Consider the following 23,493-nt stretch of genomic DNA (forward strand, 5'->3'; position numbering starts at 1 on the left):
TTTGCAAACTATCCGGAATGTCATATGGTCTACAATAGATTGAGTTGTACATTTTAGGGACCACTGTATTATACAATAAATTAAAATGCCTAGTTTGTAACTTTTGTTATAAAAATAATAATAATAGTTTTGTTGCACCAGCATATCAGGTTTAGTCAGTTCTGTTACATTGTTACTGCTTCTGTGATCTACCGTCACACACAGCCTCCAGGGATGAGCTAAACCCTAATAACTGCAAGCACCCACTCCCCTTTGAATTACTGGACAACAAGGCAAGCAAATATGGGTATACTAAAACAAAAAAAATATATATAAAAACCTTTGAATGGGTTAATCTACTAAACCAGGAATTATGGATAATGGACCATGGGATAAAGCAGGAGTAGGCAACCTTCAGCACTCCAGCTGTTGTGGACTACATCTCCCATGATGCTTTGCCAGCACTGTGTCAGGAAGAGCATTATAGGAGATGTAGTCCACATGCTGAAGGTCACCTACCCCTGCATATAAACAAACACTCTGTTTAGGCATGTGGCAGTCTCCCTGGCACAGAGCGGCGGGCGGTATTGGCACAGGACAGCGGGTGACAGGCAGGGACGGTGACATGAGCGGCTTGCTGGACAGCGCACGCATCATACACATGTCCCCTCTACAGGGCAGAAGGACGCGGCGGTCACGTGACAGGCACGGGTAGGCCGGCCTCGCGGCAGCCAATCGGAAGCCGGCGTGCGCCTGATCCGAACACAGCGCTGGGACGTTCCAGGGCAACGTTCTATGGGAAGTGTGTGTGAGTTCCGCACAGCATGGCTGCCAAGGTATGTGTGCAGTGTATGGGGACATGGGGATCAGTGGCTGTAACTGGCTGGGCTGCAGGAAACATCACATTAGGCTCACATCACAGCCCCTCAGCAGCAGAGCTGTCACTGTATCTATTAGGAAGGGAAAGCACTGGGAGAGAGACACTGTTTAGTTTTGACCTAGGGCCTGCCCTTGTCGTGGGTCATTTGCATCTCTAGGGATTTCAGGATAGAGACAGCCTGAGGAGACACTGAGTGCCTTGTGGGCATCTCCAGTCTGTGACCAGTAAGGTTGGTCTTATTCTGTGCCCACCCTCAGTTTAGTCCCATACCCCTGACTCCCATAGATCATACTTGACTCACAGCAATCCACCTTAAAATAAATAAATAAAACTTTATCTTTTTATATAGAAAAGATGGGGTTGCTAAATGTATATTACCAAGGACGAATACTGGGTCATGTATTGAGGCTGCTGCTGTTCTACTTACAATGCCAAAGTGATGCCCCGGAGTATGGAGAATTCATATGCTGCATTCTTCATGCTATGACTTGTTATACATTCCACAGGGCAACACTGTCAGTTGCTGCCCATCAGTTTGCATAAGTGCTGTGTCCAGTAAAAGCTGGGGGATCTGGCAACCCTTAAAGTAGCTGCACCTGTTTCAGCACCAGTTACTGACTACCTTAATCAAAGCACTAAGTCCAGCTGTATAGTGCAGTCCCAAATGTTTGGATTTGCCATGAGACTTTGTTTATATGATGTGTCCCAATCTCTGTACTCGGCCCCATTTGTACTAAGTTTATGGTTTCTGTCTTTGACATTAAGCAGTTAAGCTGCTGGAGTGACCCTGCTTCCCCTCAGTCTGTCAGAGCAACTGATTTGCATTTACCTGATCAGCTGTCTGAATGACAGTCCTCTTCTTTGTAATCATGATTATGTTGTATCAGGATAATAAGGAATTGTCTTAAATTATCGGAATGAAACAAATCCCTGAAGGGTTCTGTTTTGTGTTCGTTGCATAATTACAGTGAAGGTTAAATGAGTGTTGTGTAATTTAATTTCACTGTCTGGGTTTCCAGCCCTGCTGTTTGTCATTTAGCAGGCTAGTTACCTGATTTTTCATACTTAAGTGAGGAGTCATGCCAGTATGTGTGTGTGTGTAAATGTTTTTTTATGTGTGCTCGTCCCTTAATGAAGCAATGTACCGTCAAGGAGCGGAAGATCACAGTAATACCCTTTCCCTTTAATCCAGGGAAATACAGCTCCCTTAAAACTTTTCCACCTGGAACCTGGCAACAATCCAGAGTTATATTTTCACAGTGGCTGCAAGGCTACTTACCTGGCTATGCCTGTCTTATGTAATAGTAGTATATGAGTCTTTAGGTATTCAGTAAGTCGAATTTTTAACCCCCCAAAAAGTACTATTTTCTTAGGGAATAGAGTCATTTGTTTGAACTAGATTATTAAAATGATTGCCAGAGGAGCAGGGGACTTATGCTAGTAAATATTAAAGTTGTATAGTTACTTTGTTGTATATTACAAAGTAGCAGTCACAACCATCAAGTGTTAAATCGTGGTTACTCATTCGGTATTGCATAAATTCTTGTGGTTAGGTAACAATTCAAAGTCAATAGAAGGGCATTTTAAAAAATTTTTCCTCTAATTTACATCTCATATCAATAGAATTATGGTTGATATATTGCATCAAAATAGACTAAATAAGATGGTTCTAGATTGTTATATTGTTTATACTCCAGCTGCTACAAATGGGACGATTTTAAAGGAAAACTCTACTACCCAAATAAAAGAATAACCCTGTTTAGTAGATGTACCCTCGTTCTTATTTGGGGTATATATAATAGCAGTTTACAAAAGCTGCAGATATCTTGTCTGTAGCCTTTGCAAGCTTTCCCCTTCTAACCCTGCCCAGACTTCCTGTGGCTGTCCAATCACATACTTCCCAATATAGCTCAGTGAGAAGTCTTTACAACGCAGTACTTGCTGCCTCTTCAGTTTAGTTCCACTGAGCCAAACAACCAGCAAGTAACATAATTAAATGTATATAATTGTAAAATGATTTTGCCTGCCTTTGTCCTGCACTGAGGCTCCCATGATGCTGCTTACCTCTCCGTCTCCTAGAATGGTTTCCATCTTCTCTATCCTTGGTCCAATTTAATGCTCCTCTTAGAATTGGGGACCTGATGTGCAATGTGTGTTTCTAAGCTTCCCCATAGGAAAGCATTGAACCAGTAGGACAGCCACTAGAGATGGATTTAATCTTGGAGTTTCTAAAACGACTGCAGTATTTTACATTGCAGGGTCCACTGTAACTGCACCAGAACCACTCCATTGAGATGAAGTGGCCTTGGTGACTTTAGTGGTCCTTTTAAGACTGCAGATGTGAGGTGAATACAGAGAATTACTCATTGTAGGAAGTATGGTACCACCTACCACATGCACATGGGCATCATATGTTGTGTATTGCAGAATAATGCATGAATGATTTGAACTACAAATCAAGTCTTGAGGCATTCTAACCTCCTGACACAATGCGCCCCCCTCTCCCCCAAAACAAAAAACAGTTTCGTAGAGCCGGCTTTCAGCTCCTCAAAAATAAAATATGGAGGGTCCTATATCTGTTCCTTTTTTATACTCTTTACTCTTTTTTTTTTTTTTTTTTTGGTATGTTTTTTTCTGATATGTATAGTGTTAATTTTTGAGACTTTATTTGACAAAAAATGCTTAAATATTAAATCTTTTGTTGACCATAAAAGAAAAAGTGTATAATAGTATTGTTTAATTTTAATGTAATAATTTTCAGTTTTGATGGAGAGCAAACACACCCTGTTAATAATATTATTATTTATAAAGCGCCAACAAATTCTGCAGAACTGTTCAATGTGTGGACTAACAGACAAGACCAGTCGGACACATAGTAACAGAGGTTGTTGTGGACCCTGTTCAGACGAGCTTATATTCTAGAGCTATGGACATTTTAATATATTCTCCACTGGCACTTGTGCCTGTCGAGCTGTGATGCATGGCAGTGACAGCTTTTTTTATTGTGTTATTACCTACAAATGATCATGTTTACTTAAGAATGTTGAGCGTTTGCCCAGATCGGTAAATGACTAAACAGGATAAAATGAAATGAAGGTCGTTTAAGGTCCCTACAGTTTTGGGTGACTTCCTTTCCTAAGAGAAATCTGAGCCTATGGCTGGCAAAGAATCCTCAGAGTAAGTCTCATAGTAACTGAAGGGCTATAGCTTGGTTACTAACTTTTTTTTTTCTCTCCTGCATACCATGTATCACCTTCCTTATCGCTGATAGTTTAATCATCGTTAGTCAAGTGACAGATCCTCCATTTAAAAAAACTAATTGCACACCCAGGTTGCTTTTGTGAGCAAAAAGGAAACCCCTTTTATTTTCATTTTCTTTTTTACTCCACACGTGGCAGGCTTAAAATTGAAGTTTGTCTGTGAATATATTTTATCCAGTATACAATCCGTTCCTGCCCCCCTTACATCTATGAGATGTAAATTAGAATTTTTTTTTTTTTTAAAATGCCCCTCTATTAACTTTGAATTGTTACCTGACCACAAGAATTTATGCAATACCAAATGAGGAGTAACCACGAATTAACACTTGATGGTTGTGACTGCTACTTTGTAATATACAACAAAGTGGTGGTCCAGTTTCTTTGTGCAGACTGCCAGATGGTTTCACATTGTAGAGGGGATAGTACTCACTATCTTCTGGTTTCCAGGAGGTCCTCTCTGTCTTGCGAACCTGATATTTTGCGTGGAGCATTGCCATGGTAACCCATGGCAGCGCTTTTACGGCCAGGGGCTCGAGAGAGTTGGAGAGGACCTGCCGGAAACCAGAAGATAGAGTGTGCTGGGTCCCAGCCGCCCCTCCACAATGTGAATGGCATCAATGGCATGCTATCTCTCTACAAGCCAGTATCCACATTTAAAAAAAAATAATTAAATACTTTTAAACTACTCAACTAAATTAGAATTTATACTTGGTAGCCCCTATATTTAATCCTAGGGTGCGTAGGGACAATGTTTTGTACCAGAGGGTCCTCCGCATGGTTAAACCAATATTTATTATAAACTTCCCAGAATAATATAAAAATCGAGCGAACTCCTTCTCACTCTTCTCTATTTGGTTATAATCCCTGTTTATTTTTTACATCCCTGTTTTACTTTTTAGAAGATTTTTCCTTTTTTTTTTATATATATAAATGGTCTTTTTAGTCTGCGATTGGCATAATGTTTTTTCTCTAAATTCGTTCATACGTTTCCCTGCCTGCTCTACATATACAGCTATCTCTTGGTCCTCATTAATTGTCCTATGGGGATATTGTTTAACTATGGACCACAGTGACCACTACCATAAAGAATCAAGATATTTAAAATCTGCTCCAACACAGTTTGACTGCTTATATTGGTGGGGGAATGCCAGGGCACCCCTGGCGCATAACAGACTACCGTGTGGTTAAAGTACTGTGAGAGTTCTTTTTAAATAAGTCATGGTAGCCACACAAGGTAAAATATTAACTCCAGTACTCATAGAGAAGAATGTACATTGCTATATAGTTGTAAATGCAGTTACTGGGTAACTGGAGAAAAGCGTATTATAATAGGCCATTGGTGTTTATTATTTTAATTAGAGGTATCTGTTGGTGTCAACAAAGAATGTTGTAAGGGAGTATGCATTCTGATCACAATCTCCCTTAGGTAATAGGGATGACAGGAGAAACCAGAAAAGAACAGTGTCCTTGAAAATAATGTTATTTGCACAGCAAAACAGAATACAGTGGAGTCCCCTCGCCCCATCTTTCTATTCAGCCTTAAACTGTTTATAATGTTAAGCAGAGTTCCCCAGCAACATCCCCTCTGTGCTGCTTGGGCTAATAAGTAACATTCACCTGAGCAGTAATGGGCATCTGTCGCTTTCCGGAATTGATTGGTATGGCTAGAAGGAAATGTGTAAACTCTATTTTAGCCATACCTCCAGTAAGGAGGCAGTGGCGTAACCGGAGTTCTGGTCGCCTGGGGCAGAACAAAATTTTGCACACCGTATACCCTGTCCGTGTGGTTGGAAGGCAGACTATAAAGACTGTAGTATTTGTTGACATAGTGCGTTACAATTTTCATGCATGAACACCATGCAATAGAAAAAAAAAATATCTGGTGATGAATTTAAGCATATTTTGTCTGTTTGTTTGTATTTGTGTTTAGTGTTGGCATTTTAATGCAGTTGTTTGTACTGCTATTTTTAAGCAGTGGTGTAATTGTGTTTAATGTTTGCATGTACAGGTGATGTTTAGTACCTGGGTGCACATACATTGCCCTGCACATACACACTGAAACACACACAGATACGTACACCATCTCACTGATTTTGAAACACACTCATTGACAGGCACAAACTCACAAATTAATTTTTTTATTTTTTTTATTCTTTATTTTTGTAGTGCATCAGATACTAATAAGCTTACTGCCACAACAGCAACAATAAGCACAATCATGTAGAAGCATAGCACATGTGTGACAATCCATTAAACTGCACAAAATTCTAAGGTAGGAAGCGGTGCAACAAACATGGAATAAGGTGATAGCAGATAAAGAGTTTAACTAAGAGAATACTGTATAACCTGCTAGAATAATTCACATATTGTGAAACCACTGGAATTAGATCTCTCTGTATGTTGCTGCACCATTCGACAAATAGAGTAAGTAAAAAAGACATGTAGCAAAATTGCATCTGTTCTCGAAGCATAAGCTCAGAATACAGCCGATAGACCTGAGGCCAGAGTCAGCCTACCCCCGTAGGCAGGACAGTTGAGGGATGCGCATGAAGGTTCTCTTTAAATTGTCTCAAAGTGGTTCCAATAGTGTGAGCTCCACCAGATCCAGGCCCGATCATGAGCTTGCTGCGAAGGTTCTTGGACTCGGAGGCCCATTCTTCTCCGGGTATAGCGCAAGGCTCTAAGGATAGGCTGCCGCATTCAGTGGTTGTTCTTCTGCGCTCTTAAATGCTACGATGATGGCTTTATCTCCTTCTGAGATTAAGTGAAGAGAAAGTAGAGAGAAATTGTCAGGTTGCTAAATACGAACGGGGGGGTAACCCCCATTAGAGAATAAAACAAAAAGAAGAAATATACTAGTAATCCAAGTAGGAGGGAGAGAGACACATAGAAATTATGTCATATGAACCTCCCCAACTGGAGCTAGAACAAAAAAAGCAACCCTATGAAATACATGTTCACAGTAATAAAATGTAACTTTTAATAGAAAGATTAAAATAATGTAAAAAAAAATAAATCAGTAAAAAAACTAAAGGCTGAGATGTAAAAGTCCATCTACGTTAATATAGATGGACTTAGTTGCCCTTATCTGGTGGCAACATCCGTGGGTGTAGTAGAGGGTAAATAGTAGAAAAACCCTACTGCAGGTTATATCTTAAATACCATATAGTAAACCCTCCAACTCCCAACTCTCTAAGCCACCTCTGAGGCAATCGAGTCTGAACTCACAGCGGTAGAAAAAATGTCGGCGGCTGAATAGCTCAGCCGGCTATCTAATATAACATTTAAAGATTATCTAAGCTAGGTAGTTTTACTGGAGGCATTCAATCTAATAAATAATGTCTGTCCCCTGTCAAATCTCCACTTCCCACTAGCTACTAAGTAAGCGTCCCGACGCGCGGGAAGAGCAGAGTTTCAGCGAAGGAAAAAAAAAAAGGAATTCCTAGAACTCTATTAAACTATATCTGAGGACCGGAAGGAAATGATTTGGAGTATGGAAGTAGGGGGAATTTTAATGTTCTGTACTTGTTGGCCGTAGGCAAAACTAACCCAACCATGATTCTGCTATAGTTAGTCAGGAAATAGCACTTTCTAATTTTATTGGAAACAAAAGGAGATCTGGTGTTAAGATATTTGCATAAACCAAAAGTTAACCAAATCTAGTCGGGTGCATGATACAAAGCACTGTACGCTGCTGTCAGATGTGATAATCTTCACCTTGCAAGCACAGTGCCTGCAAGGGGAAGGTAGCTCTCCACTGTCTGTAGGTGCTTCCTCTACCCTTCCTTCGTTTATGAAGTGGGAGAAATCCTTCCTCTGTCCTCCTCACACCCTCCCATCACTGGCCCGAAGCGCACATGCTCTCTGAGCTGGCTAATTGGTCCAAACACAGACTTTTCTACTTTGTGCAGCCTCTGCAATGTCAGAGGAGGAGCAGAAATCGGCGCCGGGAGCTTTGGCTGGCGCTGGATTTTTGGGTGAGTAATCCCATTTTCCATAGTGCCCAGTAGGGTATTTTACAGAGAAAAGGACCCTCCCCCTTTAAAGGGTTGGTGTAACTCTTTAAGACTGTAGTGGTGAATGGTTTTACAGTAATTCTTAGTGATGGGGTGATATCTAAAGTTTGTAATTATAATGTAGGGTGTTCTATCTTAGCTATAAGATAAGGCCAGGGACTAATGAAATTATTTAGAAAATTGGGCAGACTAGATGGGCAGAATGGTTCTCATCTGCCGTCACATTCTATGTTCTTATGTGTTAGGAAGAAGACTTTATTTTAAGGACATCACTGGTACATGTATGATTAGTGGAGTCAGCAGCAGCTATTCTATGTTTTTATTAAAATGGCTGCAGGTGCTGCTTGAGAATGTTATCCAACTAATCTTATTATTATTATTATTGGTATTATTATTATTGGTATTTATATAGCGCCAGCTTATTCCGCAGCGCTACAATAAAAGGGGAGTTTACCAAATGAGACAATAACAAAAGGTTACATGAACAATAGGTAGTTGGGGACCCTGCTCAAACAAGCTTACTTTCTAGAGGAGGTGGGGTATAAAAACACAATAGGAAGGGTATTGAGAGAGACAGCAAATAGACATGGTGGGAAAGTAGCAGAACTGGAGTGGGGTGTGGCCCTATAATAGAGAGCAAGAGGAAGGTTTGAGAGATGGAAGTTACTCTTGGAGGCCATAAGCAATCCAGAAAAGATGGGTTTTGAGGGACTTTTTAAAGGATTGAAGACTAGGGGAGAGTCTGACAGGGGTAGGCAGGCTGTTCCAAAGGAAAGGAGCTGCCCATGAGAAGTCTTGCAGGTGTGAATTTGCAGTAAGGGTGCAAGCAGCAGACAGGAGAAGGTCGCCAGTAGAGCGGAGAGGCCGAGAGGGGGCATACTTATGATTCAGTGAAGAAATGTAAGTGGGGCTAGAGTTGGTTAGAGCTTTATAGGTAATGGTTAGTATTTTACATTGACAAATGTAGGGGAAAGAAAGCCAGTGTAAGGAGGGGTAAGGTGTGAGAGGAGCGACAGGAGAGAAATATCAGCCTGGCAGCAGCATTCACCACAGATTTTAGGGGGGCAGTACGGCTTCTGGGGAGATCAATTAGGAGAGAATTACAGTAATTGATGCGAGAGATTACTAGACCGTGAACAAGCTCCTTGGCAGCATCTTGCGTAAGAAAGGGGCATATGCGGGCAATGTTTTTAAGTTGTGGAGAGCAAAAATAAGTCGCAAGAGTGCACTGAGGACGGACAGCAGCTGAAATAGCCTGCCCTCCGGTGGGTCCCCGCTCAGAACTCAAGCTGGTTTTAGCTCATCTTGTGCCATTACAGAGAGAACATCTCTGAAGCATATCAGACTGGTCCCACCCATACGGGCAGTCCAGATCCAAAATGCCAGCAAGTTCCCTCTGCACGAGAGATACAGCAACCCCAGATGATCGTTTCAACCTTGTTAGGCATCATCAGTGATGCATAGCTGATAGCTCTCTAGGCACCGTGAGCAAGGGGTCCACGTCTGGATTACCCTTTAAAATTGTGTGTATAAGAATTCATAAATTTTATATAATTTTTGTGTGTGTTATTTCTTGCTTCTGCAGCACTCTACAGCCTTGTAAATGTTTTACTACGCTTATTTTTCTTTTTTCACTTAATCAAGATACCAGACCAGTCTCTTTCTCTGTTTTAAAAATAAAAAAATTAAAAAAAAATTATGATATTGTAATGAGATTTTTTTATTTTATTTTTTATATTGAACTTATTTTTTTGTATTTTGAAGAACAAGGCCTCTCTCTCTTCATCCTGTTATTGAATTATGGGAAATTTCATAGTCCTGTTTTAAGTGAGAAAAATGTTGATCCCAGGTATCCCTTCAGAGTATCCATATTTTTCCTTCTTTTCACCTCAAGATTCTAGCACAGAGTGAAAACCAATTACTATAAATATTTCTACTTAAGAATATTTTCCAGATCTGTATCTCTTCCAGATTTCATAAAAAGAAAAGCAATGATTCTGTGGCTTTCCGTCCATTAGCTTTAGGAAAAATGAAATACTCGCACCCCCTACTTGCAAAAACTATAACTGCCTCCGGATATCACACTGACCCAGGCTTAAAGCTTCCAGCTTCTTCCAGCTGTCAAGGTCACTTGAATTTAAAGTGCTGTGTCTCGGTTTTCTCTTTTCCCATTCCCTACCCCTTATGTAATTGAATCTCTATATGTCTGGGGTAAAATAGTTCTACAAAGGGATTACAGTACAAACCTCTTTCCAATATTTTCATGCTTTCCATTTACCAGATTACTACATGGCGGTATAGGCTAATCAGCTGCCTTAAAAAATGTTTGTTCAGTGTGGGAGTAATGTCCTTGTTACGGAACTCATTCTTCTTTTAGTTTGTTGAATACAGTCAACTATGTAACTTATTCTTGGTTTAGATTATGCATACAGTATAGCAACATAAACGATAGTTTGAAGTTAACGTATTTTTATATTCTTAGTGTTATGTAGGTCACAATGCTTGTTATAAAAAAAAAGAGGTAGCAACTTGCAGAGGGTTCGACAGTACCCCACTACATAACTGAGTTTTAAGCTTGCTTGCCAATGTCAACGCCAACCTCTTCATAAAACGGTAATGTAAATAAAATAAACTTCTCCTGGCTTCTGTCAAATGGGTTTGTTAATAATAATAATAATAATAATAATAATTAATAAAAAGAGTAAAAAAAGCAACAACCCTTAAAAGTAAAGTTATTGTAAATGTGGCATTTAATCAATCCCTTCAAGGAACACTGTAGGTAGCTTAACAACGTCATCTTATTGAAGTTGTTATAGTGCCTTCAGGTCCTGTCCTAACCCCCAAAACCCAGTATTGAACTAATTAGAAGGCCTGGACCGGCGGCTTCCAGCCCTCTGCATATGAGAGCCGGGAATCTTTCTTCCTGGCTCTCATTCAGTGACCTGATGCTCATACGTGCAGTGCAATAACGTTCATCATTGAGTATAATTATTCTCTTCGGAGGAATTATATGCACATTGAGGCAAGAGCCTCTTATGTGCCTACACTCCCAAATGCTCCTCTGTGAGAAGTTTTGGCTTGGCCTATCATCCTGGAGATATAACCGATTGTTCAGGAGAAATAGGGCTTTCATTTCACGTCAAATATTCACATATGAAACATAATTTAATATGGATAAAATAAAAATTCAGCAAAATTAAGAAAAGTTTTCAAAGTTCTGCATAGCATTTTAACTGTAAATGTCACAATAAAATATACATATGTGTATGCTGTGTTGTCCAATGAGTACAGCGGTATCCCACACGTCGGTGTTTTGGAAAGTTAAAAGGTCGAATAAAGAGCTTGCAGAATCAATATGACTAGGACAAAAACGCCAAAACATGCATAAGGTATACAAACCTGCAAGAGCAAATATTAGAGAACCAAGAAAGAGAGAGGAAAAGCAGCAATGAGAGAACACATTTATCTAATTAATAGAGATGCAAAGCTCTGATATTCCTTCCAAGGGAGCAATACCCAATAATGTGCACGAAATCTACTCAGAATGCTGCAATAATTCTTCCATATGATGTACAAAGTAATTATTTTCTCAATAAAATCCCAAGTTTTAGTTTGGGTTTAATATATTTACTTTTAAAATTCCTAGGTGTCACATTCGTGGAGTTAATTCAAGGTTTAAATTTTGTTACTTTTCTTTTGTAGGTACTATTACCCAAGAGAGCTGATCCAGCTGAACTGAAAACTATATTTTATAAGGTAAGTTGTATGTTATTTTACACTAAAAGGCTTATTCATTATTGGCTAAGCAGGAAATTGTGGAGTATCTACAATTTTTCGGGGTCAAGATAAACTATTTAGAAAAGTTAAAGGAACACTACAGGATCAAGTACACAAACATGTATTCCTGACCCTCTAGTGTGAAAACCACCATATAGCTCCCTTTGCCATCCCTCACCCCTCTAATCATAGTAAAATATTGTCTTTATTCCAGTCTGCTGGTGCTGGTTCTGCCCCGATCTGCATCCTTGGCTGACATCATCAGAAGTGTTGTTCTGAGACAATCGCAATGCTTTCCCATAAGAAAGAACTTGATTGGCTGAGATTGCCACGGGGCAGAGCCAAATACCGACCTGGCTAATCAGCATCATCTCATAGAGCTACACTGAATAAATACATCTCTATGAGGAAAGTTCAGTGTATCTATGCAGATGGTGGGGACACTGAATATCAGTGCTGCACACTGTGCAACACTGCCTCAGGAAGCACCTCTAGTAGTTGATGAGTGGACAATGGAGGTGTCCCTAGCTGTAATGTAAAAACTGCCTTTTTTCTAAAAAGTCAGTGTTTACTGCAAAAAACCTGAAGGGACTGATTATACTCACCAGAACAAATACTTTAACCCATGCATGTTTCCCCTTCATTTATTCACCATTCCAGTTGAATTAATCATTTTTTTTAATTCTTTATTTATGGAGGCATAAAAGAATATGCAAGTATAAACAAAGTAACAGTGAGGCAAATGTTCTATAGATTTCTGTTTTGTCTTTTTATTTTATTTTTTTGTCTGGTGCGTCTCGTGTCCATGTTAACCTTATTTTTGTGAATATATGTTCCTATTATTAAAGTGTTGGTATGCTTTCAACAGTATGCAAGTGTCGAAAAAAATGGAGACCACTTCATGTCACCTCTGGACTTTGTCAGAAGTTACTTGAACATTAGTGGAGATGGGGAGCCCAATCCCAAAACAGTGCAGCTCTTGGCTGGCGTGGTGGATCAAACAAAAGATGGGTAAGAACATATTGTAGGGTTTTTTTTTTTGTTTGTTTGTTTTTTTATAAATTCAGCTTCATCTGATTAATGTTGGATTGTGCTGTGTAGGGACAAATATTAGAGAGTTGCAGATCGTTATACTTACAATTGATAGGCAGCTCTTGTTTTTGTTTTAAATATGTTTATTGTTGTCATGTCATAAGCTTGGTTAATAGGCATTCTTTAGCAATACAGTAAGGTATTTAAAAAGGGAAAAAAAGAAACTTTTATGGGCCTACGCAGAGGCCAAATCAGTCAGTATAAAGCAAAAGTTAATTTCTGCAGTGAGGAAGCTTAGTAGGGCATTACATTTTCCAATTATGGCATATTCCGTTTGTAAAGTACAAGATCAGCGGTTGAACGGTAAGGAGTATTACCAACTCGTGTGTGTATCTTATGGATGTAGCCTGTTCGGTTAGTGGCGTGTGTCGCGTGGTGACAGTGGCGCGTATGTGGAACCAAATTGAAGTAATGTGCAGGCATTAGTGTCGGGTATGTATAAAGCGTCTGCTGATGAATGTAAGATGTTTGTGCCAGTCATAGCATATGCGTTGAAACTGCGGTGTAACAGTAGATAATACTGTAGCCATTGCGTGCGCGTTAATAGTCCACCCATGCAATGCGTTCACTTTTGCATTAGCTTACGCAGATGTAAGTGTTCATCACGCTAACTGAGATTTCCCACTGTCATGCCAGGTGAGAATCGCGTGTGGTTGCCTGCGCAAGGGTGTATAAGTCTGAGTCGTCAAGCAGTAGCAGGTTTAGGTGTGCATGGGTTTCGCAAGGTTTAGCGTATCTTTGATAGTAGGTAAGCTTAGTAATGCAGTGGGCAGGCAATATGGTCGGGTATATATAGCTGCGCTTACTCAAAGCGCCCTTTGGTGCGTGGAAGGTGTATGTAACAGTAAAAGCATTTGTGTCTAAGTTAAGGCGTAGTAATATACAGTGCGGTAATCAGGCAATTAGGTAGGTAGTATTAAATAACCCTGACAGTCTATACGCTGCTACATTGATTTAAGAGAGTAGTTATTCATTACACTGACGGAGGTTTCTTGCTCTCACACAGATATGATTGGTCCTTAGGGGAACGATAGTGCCCATGGTTAAGTCTTATTGGTGCGGTGTCACCTACAGCACATTAGTTTTTAGGCTGAGGTATGGTTACGAGTACAGTCATCTTATAGCGTATCAGTCTGGTGTACGCAATTTCTAAATGCGCAGTATAGGAATAAGAACAGGTAGAGAGTAAACATTATTAACAATATGTCGTCCTGTGTGAAAAACTGAGGGAGGCCTCACATGTCTCTGCTGCAGTGCAGTCCTCAGGTTGCCGAGCCTTTGTCTGTCCTCCCCACGCTGGCCCCAGTTCACCGGACGGGTGCTCCGCGGCACCGTGGGCACTCAGGAGCAGTGATTGTCTACTGGACCCCACCACAAAGTCCGCGGCTCTCTTGCCCCCTGCACCTCCTAAGCGCCATGTTGTTCCCCCTGGAGCGAGCATTCCCAAGTCTCTCCCAGTGCCTTCCTCACGCTTAAGGCTGGTACTCCGCCCCCACGACCACCGGTCTGCCGGCAGGGCAGTGCACTCCTGCCTTACAGGGCTCGCGGAAGTGGGGACATGATTCTCCAGGGACCCCCCATACCCAGAGACTGGGGCACTCACTGCTCTAGCCAGCCTGTGGGCCGCGCGGAGTGTCCGTCTAGTGTCCAGCATCATCTGGGCCTGCACGAGCCGTCCATGTCAGTCCCCTGTGCTTAATTCCGCTGTGGCCCTCAGGGTGTGATATGTTATGCTGAAATGTCTCTATATAGGTGCAGGTGATTTTCCTTGTATCGGTTTTAGAGCTATCTCGACAAAACTGTCTGCGGGCTGTTTCTCAAGAAGTAAGCTGTCCCTGCTAGTTCACGGTCTGCGTGCCTCCCCGCGATAACTCCTTTTCCTCCGCTTCAGAGTCAACTCCTGCTCGCTTGCTGTTCCTCATACAGCTTTTTGCCAGTATAGTCACCGCCGGCCGAGGGGGGGGGGGGGGGGGGAGGGGGGGGCAGGGCCGTGTCCCAGGCTGGAGGCAAGCCCACATCAGGCGGCTTTTTCCCCCGTTCAGATGTCTCGGGGCTGTGCCTTTCTGTGGCATTGTGCCGCGTGTGCTGGCTGAGGGTGGTCGGATGTTCTGCCGCGTGTAGGCCTGGCCTGGCATGGCCTCTCTGGCTCACCCTGTTTGCGGTATGTTGTTTTGTCGGCATCAGAAGATAGCTGGGGTCGTTCCCATTCCTCTACTGTCACGATACCCGCCGTTTGGGTGTTCCAGATCGGTATTTTGGGCTTTTTTGCTCTGATTAGTGCTGGAGCCCATGTAGATGGCGTCTGGTCAGCCCGGCCCCGCCCTGATAGGCAGCTCTTGTATACATTTTAGAACTTTAAGAAACCGTCAAATTCACTCCCTGGCCAGCACCAGTCCTCCCTCTGAGGCACGGCAGGGCTAAAAGAATAAAAAAAAATCATCAAAAAACCCTTTCTGCCCAGCGCCCAAACAGCATGTCCCGGGCGTCGGGGAATTTAATTTCCACATCCCTGCATTAGGAGGTTGAGCAGACTATGTCATGGTAACATTTCTATTAGTAAAAATACTACTCAGACTGTTAAAATCCTTTCGTCTGCCACTGTCTCATGACGGTTTTGTGGAACTCTGGCACTTTTTGTTTAAGAAATGACGTGGAGGTTATTTACCTGTCACAGGTAGAAAAACAAATATGATTCACTCTCTATTTTATAAAGGTCCATAAAGTGCAAAACATTACAAGAAATCTCCACATAAAATTCCAGTTACCACTATCAATGTTGTTTACAACATCTAGTGACAGGAACTGGATTGAATCCTCTGGGTATGGTCTATGTAGAACAAACTGAGCATCCGGGCCTCTCCACCGGAAACAAACCCCACTTTATCAGAATGCATGGATTTGAAATTAAATACTACTACTTTGTTACTAGTTTTATTGTTGGCAATGTAATACAAAATAAATGTATATTTTGATGGCAAATTCATATTAAAATGGTGTGAGCAAGGAGGACAATGGCAAAAAAGTACAAAATTATTGGTTGCAAGAGTTAAGAATTTGGGTGAAAGGGTAAGGTTAGAAGTCAAGGACTATGCAATATGGCCGGTATAAAAGATTAAAACTTTCTGGATTAGGATGATATGGCAAAAGTTTCTGGGCACAGGACAGTGAGAAATAACTGGCCCCAAATCCAAATCTCTTGGTCAATAACATGCTCTTGATGGTAGAAACAATGACATTACAGACTATGGTAAATTTGCAATAACACAAAACTAAAATTCAGCGCTGGAGCAAGATAATAATTATCCACAAGCAGCTCAAACACCAATACGGAGTCTCTCCTTTTCCGATCAGAAAACTGGATAAAAGCAAGGGGGGTTGGTGCAGGGCTTCAGTAATCCTTGATAAGGTATATGTGGAGAGAACCAGAGAAGAAATAATAGTGTAGTATTTTAAAACTGTAGTAGTGATAGGTAAGATAAAAGATGTGCACTCTGGAGCTTCACTACAGCTCCAGTGTATATTCTTCGAATTATAGGTGTAGTAGGGGGTATCCTCATAACAAAGAAGTATGTAGAGCTTTGAAACAAGGATAAGTAAAAACTATAAAATGTACACTCACGTATAATGGAGCTGTAAACCTGGCTCCTCTGATAGCGCTTGAAGTGGTACGATCCCCACTCAAGGATACAGGTGTAAATATAAATCCTTCTGTACGTGTATATGTGGAAATAAACAAACAGAACCACAATAGTGTACACCGTAAAAAGGAGTGTAAAAATAAATAAGTTAAACCTATTCTTATGCTGAAGAGCAAATTCCAGTTTGTTTAATCCAACGCACTTGGGTGGTATGATCCCTACCAGGGATATAGCTCCAAACAATCCAACAGCAGCAAAGTTAGGTCCAATAAAAAAAAAAAAAAGTACTTTAATATTAAAAAATAATAAAAGTAATACAGTATATATAATATAAAATAGTGATAAAAAAGTTATAAACCATACACTTAACGCGTTTCTCCTTGGATAGGCTTTATCAAAATTAAACCCTTTTATCTTGCCTTTCACAACTACATTTTTAAAATACGACACTATTATTTCTTATCTGGTTCTCTCCAGATATACCTAGTCAAGGATTACTGAACCCCCTGTTTTTATGGTAAATTTGTATTCATGTGAGCATACCACACAGTGATGTCCTTGTGTATTCTTTATTGCCTGCCAAAGAGACTGAGTACCTCCCTATTGAACCCCCCACAGTGATCACTTTAAATACCATATACCTTCCAGAGATCGACCCTTGACTTACATTTAGCTCATTTCTTGCAAGAAAGGAAGCCTATTGAACCTCTTCCTTACCTTGCCTTACAGATAGAGTACCACCTGATATGTTTAACTATATTCCTGCCAGAATCACCAGAGTTCACAAATGTAGAGCTTTTATTCTCATAACTTAATTATCCTGAACTTTTAAATTAGTCCACACAACTTGAATCCTCTGTATTCACAAAAATAAATAATTTACCAATGTTTATAGGTAGTTGGAGTTAAACGTTCTTAATGCCGGCACTGTTAATTGCCCCCGAACACGTTCTTCTGTTGCCCAACAACGCTGTGCTTTGTAACTTGCACTGATACATTAATGGTCAAATTCTATAATCGATTCTTACATTTACCTACTTTGAAAGTCAGAATATTGTAGCATTCTGACATTTCACTGTTTAATTGTTTGTGTGGAATGATTTTTAACAAAGCTGACTTTTCAATAACCTATTGGAAAACCATAGTTAGAGGAGACATGACTTTTTTTTTTTTTTTGCTTGGTGTTTTTAAAAGATTTGTATCCTTAATATAAAGCACTGTTTACATTGAGGGGGTCAACAATTACAACTGCAGTGCACACATTTGAAGAAAATATAATCCTCTGCTTTTACTGCAGTATATTTAGAATCTATTCACAGGAATCTGAAATACGCATGTGTACAATATCCCAATAAATCTTAAAGCCGTGGCAGTCCACATTCGTAGGCTGAGACCATCAGCTGGCCGCTCTCAGCCAATGACTAACCTTGATTTATTCTCTGTAAACCAGTACATCTAAATAAGAATCCCGATATAAAAAGCTACAGGTAAAAGTAAAATATTTAACAATTGGCTTTTCTGTTACTACAAACGAAGATTAATGATGCTTTATAAATAATACAAATTATTACGAATGGGAGCAGGAGGGCTTTTAACCAGTTTTATCTGGGGAAAACACAATTTTAGTGAAACATTCTGAGAGTAGTAGTACAAGTAGGCCATAGATGTTCATATTTTTCCCTTCCCTATAGTTCATTTTTATTATCGTAGCTCAAATTTCCTACCTATCTCAGTAGTGTATTGGCATACCATAATTATCGGAATTACTTTACAGATTAGATTCTAGAGCATGCCTTTGAAAATCTTCATATAATATAGGAGCCAGACAAAATGTATCATACACATGTTACATACAGTCACATGGATCTGATAGCAGTCTGGAGATGGAGAAATAAACAAGTGTGTATGTATGCATGTCCGTAGGAATTATTTTGATCTCTCCTCACTGACACGGAGACGGTTTTAATGTCGTCAGGGCAACCTGGGTTTATCAAGGTCTTATATTGGAAAAAATATAATCACTAATGAAATCGGGACTAAATTTCCCGGGGCATAATAGAAGTTAGAAATGATGGTTGGTCTACACAACAAAGTGTGTGTGTGTGTGTGTGTCTATATTCCGTATGAAGGAGGAGCAAGCTAATACACTGTTTTTTTTTGTTTTTATTTATTTATTTATTTTTTACTCATTTCATCAATAGGGATAAAGCAGGAGCTGAGATATAATGTAGAATTTTGTTCGGTTAAAGTGTATCCATAAAACTGGTGCATAGCCTTTCAGGCACTACTTTCTGACAGGTAACTTGCGGGACCATTTTCTGTAGAGTATAATATTCTTTTTGCAAGTAAGCCAACCTTTCTACTCCCATATAATTCTCCAGTACATTAAAATATCTTAATTTGGCCACTGTAAACACGTGCATTCATCTAGCACATCTTGTAAAAGAAATGTATCGATTTACTCCTTTTAATACGGATATCACCCCGCCTGGTTAGTTGGGATTTTTACTTTTAAATGACGGCAGATTTGATTAAGCAATCATCAAAAGCATTTCACATGAACCTTTTAGATTTTCATTATAGTTGCTGGAGTATCATATGACTGGAGTACGCCAACATTTGCTAGAATTCCTTATTTGTTCCATAATATTTCTAATTTAATCATCTTTTTTTCGAATTGCTAAGCTGTTACATATAGATATAATCTTTCTGTCTCCAGAATAGTTTCAGCTATATGAATTTCTCTTGGTGTAGTACCTGCGTGTAAATACTCAATTCATAAGAATGAGGCTGTTTTGAAGTATAGTAGAATAAAAGTGTTGTGGTTATTGTTAGCATAGCAGAGCAGTTATGTCCTTTCTCCCTCCTAATTCCACAAGGCTGATTTGTATGCATTTTCTTAAAGTGGTTGTTCAAAATCAAGTATTCAAAGTCCATTGATAGTTTGGGATCTAGGAATTTGCCTCTTCTGTTCATGTGGAGGCACTGGTAAAACCTAGACTGTTGCTGTGCTCCAAAGACTGGCTTGGAAACTATATTGGAGTAGTGTCAATTTTGTCTGTTAATGATTCGGATGCCTTTGGATTCAACCCTTGGGTGCAAAAGAAGTGAATATTTAATTGTAAAGTGTCGGTATGTTTACAATGGTCATGTTTTTGTTTTGTGTATTTATTTATTTTTTCTCTTTATTTTTTTCATTTAAATTTTCTTTACTGTGTTTTTTCTTTGTTGTCCATCTTGCTTACCATCAGCATTTTTTATTTATTCTGTTGCTTCTGGGTCCACGCTGTATTATAGACCAGTGAGCACCATAAACCGCTTACTCATAATGCAGTTGTTATGGTGCAAGGAGGTCCCTGGCGCCAGCTTGTCTTCAGGGGTAAAACTGTTAATAAATGTTTTGAATCCAATGCCTGTTAGCTATGGCCTTCTGCTTACATTTTTTTTTTTTTATTATTATTTTTTGTCCGAGGCTTATATCCGGAAGTAACTGGGGTGGATTTTATCTCAGTCATTGTTGAAGTTGACTTGATTTAAACATAAAAACGAGGGTTCCTATAGTGTTGGGAATACTGCTGTGTTTTCAATGGGGTTAAGGTCTTTTTCAGAACTTTGTTTATTTTATAACCTTTTTTTGTGTGGAAAAATGCATGTTAGATCAATGAACTTGGATTATTGGAATTACTGGGTTAATCCAACACTTTTAAATAGATTTTTAAAATTGAAATTAATTACGCTATAGTGAGCATTATTAGTTTAAGGTGCCCCCTTCCGATCGCGAAATAGTTTTTGTTCACGTTTTCAGGAATAGTAAGGGGATGGAATTTTGGCGCCTGTGTTTTCGTATGTGTGGCAGCTTGGTCTTCCCTAACCAGAGTCTCTTCTTTCTGGTGGTATAGTTGGTATGCAGAACAGGGTGTGGGGAGAAGGCGCCTGTAGAATTGTTCTCAGAGCCAGTGATATATAAAATGAACAGAAATCTTAATATAGTGTAGTATATTAAAACAAAACCTGATGGAGTATAGAAAACAGAAATGCACTTACAATATTCTGGAGCTTATGTTCAGCTCCAGATTGATACGCATGGACGTGAAAAAGCCTGTTATAGGTGAAACGTGTTAGTGTTATCATTTTTATACTTTTTTATTGTCTCCAAATAAAGCCTATTGTTTTATACTACCATGGAGATTCCAGACCTATCTTTGAAAATATATATATTTTTTTTATCCTGAAGTTTCTTACAGGAACATCCTTGGTGGGGATTATACCACCCAAGCCTTATAGGATTGAGCAATACCTGTATTTGCTTTCTGTTTGTGAGTATATTTTATCCTTATTAAAATTAAATAAATAAATAAAAAAAAAGCGCAATATAAAATTAAATCGTCTGTATGACACCAAATATTACAATATTTTATTCTGTTCATTACATCAGAGAGCACTATAGTCTGTTTTTATCTTCCCCTTTTATACTGAGGACAGTATAAAACTGACTGCCGACCAGTGGTACAACAATTCATAGCCTGGGAACAATACTTATCAAGAAGAACCAGGATCTACTATTATGTCCACAGATTGGGATTGTTCCGTCCATGCGTATCAATCTGGAGCTGAACATAAGCTCCAGAATATTGTAAGTGCATTTCTGTTTTCTATACTCCACCAGTTTTTTTTTTTTAATATACTACACTTTAAGTTTTTTTTCTGTTAATTTTATATATCACTGGATCTGAGAACAATTCTACAGGCGCGGTCTCCCCGCACCCTTTTCTGCATACCAACTTTGTTCACGTTTTATTTACCTAAGACACATGAGACTCCATTTGCAGGCTCTTGTGTGCAGTGCGTGCTGACGACCGACATAAAATATGCATACAATTGACATTAGGTATCCCAAAACAGAGTATTGGGGGGCAATGTCACTTGTGCTGGGGGTGCAACTAACCCCTGGCTCAAAAGTGCAAATTGTGCAGTTTTTCAACAGCCAGGTTATTTCCGCATTGCCCAATTTGGAAATTAGAAGTGGTTATGGTTGTTGGAGTAACCCTTTAATTTTCCAAAAATGTAAATATGTAGCATGAGGCTACAGATCCAATAATTAATCCATATTTTAGATAGATTTTTTTTTCTCAAGAGCATTTTATTACAATAAATCAGAATCAAATACAGAATTTGTATATTTTTTTTGTATATATTTTTTGTATTCTTATTTTTAGCCACCGTAATACTGTACTATACATTTGTTCTTTTTCCAAAGGTATTTATTATGCGCTTTTTATTCTCATTTCAACTGTCTGTCTGCGAGTGCCAACATTTCCCACAGTTTATTATTCAGTTGGCCTGTTTAGATTTATGGTGAACACCATCATTAATGGACGAACACTGTCTTTATTGTCTTCTTGCTTTTTCAGCAAATAAACTTCCATCCCTAGTAGATCTGCAATAATTAAAAAAAAAAAAAAAAAAAAAATATATATATATATATATATTTTATTTTTTTTATTTTTGCAGTAGAGTGGTTTTAACCACTCTTGGGGTTTCTGGCTAATTTTGTTAACAGCGGGCACCATCACTGAGAGTCTTGTATTGCTGTCAGGGGGTAATCATACCCTCTTCATTGTTACAATCAACTTTGCGCTGATTATGGTGTCAGTAGATTTTACAGTCCACTACATTCTGACTGGTTTTGCACTTGGGATTCCATGTATATTCATGCTCATTTCCATTTTTAAATAAAGCGGCTTCTAGGAAATGTCTTTAAGTCTGGCCACATCTGTTGAAGGATGTACATTGGCATCATTTTAATTATCTCTATCTTTAAAATACATATTGTCATTTTATATTCTGCTGCCCTAGGCATAGTTTGAGGATTTATTAACTGAAATAATACCTACAAAGATAAAGGGGCTTTAGTCACTAAACAAAGCTGAAACGCTACATCCTTGAACTTGCTGTTTGTATAATAACAGAATAAGAAAATATCAACACTTCTGGGTTTTTGGAGTTATCGTTTTTGTAGAATCACAATCCTGCTTTGTTTAACCTTTTCTGCAATGGCTACCGGTAGTTCATTAACACGTGGTATTGAGATGGTCCATATTTGTTGATCTTGTAGGGTGGGTTATACGACCAAATATATTTTAGTTTGTTTGATACCCGAGCAGCTTGGGCCATTGTGCCACTGCAGTGGTTATGGTGCCACGAATCCCGGTTTGTCACTTGCCTGTGGTCCATCAGGTACATCTTCTCAGATCTAGCTTAGGCGAAACTTCAACAGTGGCCCCTTAAGGACCAAGCTTCAGTTTGCTTGTTTTGTATTTAAAGAACCAAGCCAATTTTTGCTGTGTCTGTGTGCCTGTCTGTGTGTGTAATTTCCATCTTTCTCATTTATTGCACATATTTTATATATCGTTTTTGAGTTTTTTAAAGGACAAACTGCTTTATTTGATGTGATGTACACATATATAAATATTTGTTTGTTAAATTTAAAAGGAAAAAAAATACATTTTGACAGTTTTGGCAATGATCCATAATTAGTGCAGCTTTAGAAAATTAAAAATAAATGTATTTGTCTTTATTTACAGAGTATATCATATGTCTATATAATGTTTATTTTTAGTACTTACAGCTCACAATATGCAAGTGAGAAAATACAATTTTAATGTAACAAGTTTAGAATGTGGTATGTTTATCTTTGCAAGCTTAATGGGCATCACAGAAAACAAAATTGCCACACAAAAGTAGATTTTTATATAAAATAGACATCAAAGGATGTTTACCTAAGGGTGTTTTGACACTTTTTACATAGCCATTTACCTGCCAATCACCGTTTAAAAATGTATGTAATTTTT

At 39.2% G+C, this 23,493-nt stretch overlaps 1 protein-coding gene across 1 annotated transcript in view; it reads left to right on the plus strand.

Moving 5' to 3' along the window:
- Positions 1–712: 712 nt before the first annotated feature.
- The window catches only part of SLC25A13 (solute carrier family 25 member 13), a 120,315-nt gene continuing 97,534 nt past the window's right edge, over positions 713–23,493 (plus strand). The window contains exons 1-3 of the mRNA XM_063452429.1: positions 713–815; positions 11,838–11,891; positions 12,781–12,923. Coding sequence (XP_063308499.1) covers positions 804–815; positions 11,838–11,891; positions 12,781–12,923 — 209 coding nt within the window. The 5' untranslated portion in view covers positions 713–803. The remainder of the gene's footprint in view (positions 816–11,837; positions 11,892–12,780; positions 12,924–23,493) is intronic.

Source organism: Pelobates fuscus, chromosome 4 (genome assembly GCF_036172605.1).
Source record: "Pelobates fuscus isolate aPelFus1 chromosome 4, aPelFus1.pri, whole genome shotgun sequence".
Lineage (NCBI taxonomy): Eukaryota > Metazoa > Chordata > Amphibia > Anura > Pelobatidae > Pelobates > Pelobates fuscus.